The sequence below is a fragment of the Asterias amurensis genome, chromosome 10 (assembly GCF_032118995.1).
Source record: "Asterias amurensis chromosome 10, ASM3211899v1".
Taxonomy (NCBI): domain Eukaryota; kingdom Metazoa; phylum Echinodermata; class Asteroidea; order Forcipulatida; family Asteriidae; genus Asterias; species Asterias amurensis.
Genome location: NC_092657.1, coordinates 2080455 through 2085372, shown reverse-complemented (window position 1 = coordinate 2085372; position 4918 = coordinate 2080455). Strand labels below are relative to the sequence as shown.

The window sequence follows — 4918 nt, the reverse complement described above, 5'->3', positions numbered from 1 at the left end:
ATAGTGTGTTCTTATTTTACCAACGTAGGAAAAATAAAAACGGAAAATAAAAGTACTCCTTATAGGAATTCTATAGACCGGGGTGTGCTCCACAAAGATTTTTTTTACAAAGTCCAATGGAAAACCTGAAGTACAGGGATAATAAAAAGAACAAAAGATATCTTCACAAGGGTACATATTTGAGAATGCGTATGTATGGTTCTGTTTTGTGTCGTGCAAAAATGTACCCGAATCCTTTAACCATAGTACGTTTGAACGGCACAAGAGCGACACCCGCGTACTATACGCCTTTAATGTGCCGGCGGTGACGACATTACTTATGCGAGCGCCGCATATCATTGGTCGATTATAAAAACGGCCGCAACTACACAGAGTAGACGACTCCTCGTAAATGACGTTACGATAGCTATACTGTGGTGCCGCCATACATCACCCTCTATTAGCTCGCTGGACTGTGCACAAAATAGTTGAGGTTCAATCTAGCCGCAGCATACTACAGGCTGCTAGTGTGTGAATCACTGTTTCGTACACACCATGCCTTCAGTGCAAGACGTGCTAGCCCACCAAGCCCGTGACGATCGACTTAGCTTCTACAGCTCGCCAAGATTCTGTCGACGGAGTCGACTGGATAACGAGTTGGTCCGTGAGAAACCAGACGAATTCGGCTGGCTGAGGGCATTCGATCCGAAGAGGTGCGTCTCGTCGAAGTTACCGCCCGTCATGGCGAGCAGTAAGACCCCACCCCGTCCGGCGTCCGCGTGTATGATCGGACGCACGCGGACGCAGTCCGATGCGGACACGGCATCACTCAGCGATAAAGACTGTTCTAACTCCATCCCACGTACTCCTCCAATTGATGGTGGTAAGTCAACAACCAACCCCACCCAGCGACGAAACAGGCGGCCGATATCACTCGTCATGGACAATCACAAATCGTTGAGTAGTTTAGACGTGAACTCAAACGACAACTATTCTAACCCCAAGCAGGAGCGGGAGGTGTCAACCGGTTCGCCACGCTCTAAGAAATTCCTCTCCGTTGAACGGAGCGCCGTGGAGAGCCTGAGCAAAAGTTGCGGTGATTTGAGGCAGGGGGACCACGAGTCGCCATCTTTCATGAGGCAACTTCACCAACAGCTCCCGGACCCACTGCGATGCCCGAGTCATTTATCCCTGTGTTCGGTCCAAGTATCCACCCCAACCCAGACCGACTCCCATGCCGGTAGTCGGGTCAGTTTACTCTCCGAAGGAGTAGACTCGTACGAAGGACTTTACGAGCGTGCGTACCGAGCCACGTTCGTGGTAGGCTCGACCGAGTTGCCGAACATTGCCGAAGGTAAGAAGGAACGAGAGAGGATGGTTCGCGAATGGTTAGCCAAGCAAGCTGAGTCCGAGGATACGGGGATTAATGTCAATGGACCCTCTTCGTCCTAGTACATCCCAAGTATCGCCATCAAGGTTTCTTGCCTTTTGACCTCGGACTGAGAGCGAGGTCACAACAAACATTTTCAGGGAAGACATTTACCATTTATTATGGCCTCCCAATTTACGCCGCACACCAACAGGGCCTATATTCACTAAAGCAAAGCATAAACAAACTTGCTAAGAACAGACATTTATTGCTTAGCAGAAATGGGTCACCAGCCAAAATACAGTTTGCATTGCTTCAACTGGTACTCCACCCAATTCTTGCTTAGCAAAGATATGTGCTACGCGAAATTATCTGATGAACAGCTTTATGAAATTTGGGCCCTAATTAATGTGTGAGCGTGTGAACTTTATTTTATATTTTGTATCCATATAATGCTAGTATTATATTAGCCTTCTTCCACATGTGGGTTTAAGGCCTTGCAATCCAGCCGTAACAAAATCATAGTTGAAATGTGTGAAAATAATTATGTCTTATTTGAATATTATATTTATATCTCCCACCGTTGAGCTAGTGATGCAGGGCCCATTCACAGAGCTGCTAAAAGCAAAAAGGCAACCAAGCACAACAATGCTTACCAGATTAAAGGTAACCAGCCAAAATACCAGTCACAATCATGTACAGTCTGTGGCTAGTATCCTGCTTAATTTTGCTTAGCAGACAATTGCTGTCTAAGCGGCTCTATGTATTTGGGCCAAAAGGTAAATTGATTTTTTTAAATATTATTATAATAATTAACAGGTATTTTACTTAAGTGTTATTATGTGATTTGGTACTCACGTTTAAACGCCAACAAAGAGATTTACCAATTTTAAAATCTGTGAAGACTTTAAAAATTAATTTTTAACATGGATGTGCAATATTGATCTGGGAAGCAGAAATTGTAACATGTTCTCTTTTCTGCTTCTTTTTATTCTTTACATTGAAGAAGATTCTAGACAAAATCATTATTTGCCTGTCTGAGCATCTACGAGAGATTTAACGCACATTATTTTTTGACGCCGCTTTTTCTACAACATGTGTATTCTGCTAAAACAAAGCGTAGCAGGGAAGAAGTCACGGGCGGTTTACATTGGCTTATCTAAGCAACATTTTATCTGCTTAGCATTTTATATTAAGCTGAACGCCACTTTAAGATTCAGGATTGATTTTTGTGTGAGAGTTTCGAAATTAAGAGAATCTTCCCAGTAGTAAACAATTACACTTTATTACGTAACAAGTGTAAAATAGATTATAATAATTGTAACCAATCTAATGGAGGAGATTTTATACTCATGTTTATTCATGAGAATGGTAGACTAGACTTGTATAGTTATAAATTTAATATTTATTGATAATCTCTAATAATTAATATTGCTGAGACTCCCAGAGTGGTGAGTTAACAATTTAAACAAGGTGAATATTTTAGAGCGCTATGTGTTGTACACCCCGGATGGGCCCAATAACATAAAGCCTGTGTGAGCACTGAACTTTCTTAGCACTAAAGAATCATGCTAAGCAGAAATAGGTTACCAGCCAAAGTACTATACAGTTTACATTGATGTGTCTGGTATCCTACTAAATTTCTTGCTGAGCACAGTTTTCTGCTTAAGATCTTTATGCTGGTCCCGGTTTTATTTAGAGCTGCTTAAGCACACTTAAGTAGGCACAACAGAATCATGCAGGGCAGAATAAGGTTACCAGCCAAACGAGATGTTACATGTACAATTTGTGACTGGTACCCTGCTAAGTTATTTGCTAAGAAAAAAACGTTAAGCATTGTCTGCTTAAGCAGCTCTCTATTGAACTGGCTCTGTACAACTGCGTTTATTGAAACAGACACAGCCTAAGAACCAAACGTGTCCAAAGGTGTCAGTTTATTTGTGTAAATAATTAACATTTAATAACATATTTATAAACTTCCAGAAACTGCATATATACAATATAAATATATTTTGTGTGTGTAAAGTCCATACTCAAAGAATCATTGGTTTCTCTCGTACTGCTAAACACTTCTAGCTAGCGATAACTCGTTAAAGAGGTAAAACAATTAATTGTGTGAATAACTTTTGTTGATAATTGTCAAAGACCAGTCTTCTCACTTGATGCATAAAATCGGTCATCGAAGTTGCGAGATAATAATACAAATGCTTGATTTCGGGACGAGTCAAATTCTAAAACTGAGGTCTCGAAATCAAATTCGATGAAAATTACTTCTTTCTCGAAAACTACTTCACTTCAGATGGAGCCGTTTCTCACAATGTTTTATACTATCAACCTCTCCCCATTACTCATTACCAAGTATGGTTTTATGATAATAACTATTTTGAGTAATTACCAATAGTGTCCACTGCATTTATGGTTTACTAATTGTATATCTGCTGGAAATTGTGAATCAATGTTGAGCAAGGGGTGTCAAGAAAGTGTAAAAACTACCACCAGAAGCTCTGTTGCAATACCCAGCTCAATAAGAGTGCTTTTGTCTTTCTACTTCCAAAATGTGCTTAGAGCTCAATTCATTATAAAGAGAAACATTTTACAAGCTGCTTTAGTACTTTGAATGATGAATAAGTAACTGCTATAGCATAGACATGTCAGGCACACATTTGTCTACAACTCCTTTAGTATTTTGAATAATGAATAAGTAACTGTGAAAACATAAACATGTTAGGGACACTATGTCTCGAACTCCTTTTAAGTACTTTGAATAATGAATAAGTAACTGCGATAGCGTATAATTATGTCTTCAGTGTACGTCAGTGCTGCTTCTATGCAATAGAGGCTGTTTTTACGTCATACTTATTCCGTATTCAGTAATGAATATAAATGTAATTTTATTCCAGTATAACCATTGCCCAGTCAATGATAATGTAAATACACTATTTATTAAAATTTAAGTTTATTTTTGCCGTACATGATCGAGTAGCTGGTCTACTAAATGTTTTATTGAAAATAAAATGTTACACTAAATAAACCAATATACTAACAAAGACATTTTACTCGACTGTTTTTCTTCCAACGGCTTTGTTATTTTTAGGGAGAAAGAGAAGGTGAACAAATAGAGCCAGATACAATTTTCAGACACGTGGGGGTTTGAGTGTATGGGTCATCCTTTTCTAGACATTACACAACATGTATAAGGCGGAAACGACAGGAGACAGTTTTTGTTTTCTTTCTCTCCCACTCTCTTATTTACTCTTACCAAAACCCCGGTTATAAACGGAGATGAATCGTGCAGGGACATAGGGTGAAACGAAATGAGGGACAGGGGTGACGGGCCAGGGATGGGGGACAGGGGTGTTGGGCCAGGGTGAGGCCAGGGGTAAGGGGCAAGTGGTGAGGGCCAGGGTGAGTAGCAGGGGTGAGGGTGGGGGGGGGGGTGAGGGCCAGAATGAGGGACAGGGGTGGGGGTCAGGGGTGAGGAGCAGGGGTGAGCGGCAGGGGTGGAGGCAGGGGTGAGGGCCAGAATGAGGGACAGGGTGGGGGTCAAGGGTGAGGAACAGGGGTGAGCGG

The 4918-nt window shown here is 41.3% G+C and overlaps 1 protein-coding gene across 1 annotated transcript; it reads left to right on the top strand.

Moving 5' to 3' along the window:
- Positions 1-466: 466 nt before the first annotated feature.
- LOC139943003 (uncharacterized) lies at positions 467-4308 on the top strand. Its single transcript, XM_071939817.1, has one exon. It carries the CDS (start codon positions 535-537, stop codon positions 1429-1431), a length of 897 nt encoding a protein of 298 aa, XP_071795918.1. The 5' UTR covers positions 467-534; the 3' UTR covers positions 1432-4308.
- The last annotated feature ends 610 nt before the right edge of the window (positions 4309-4918 follow it).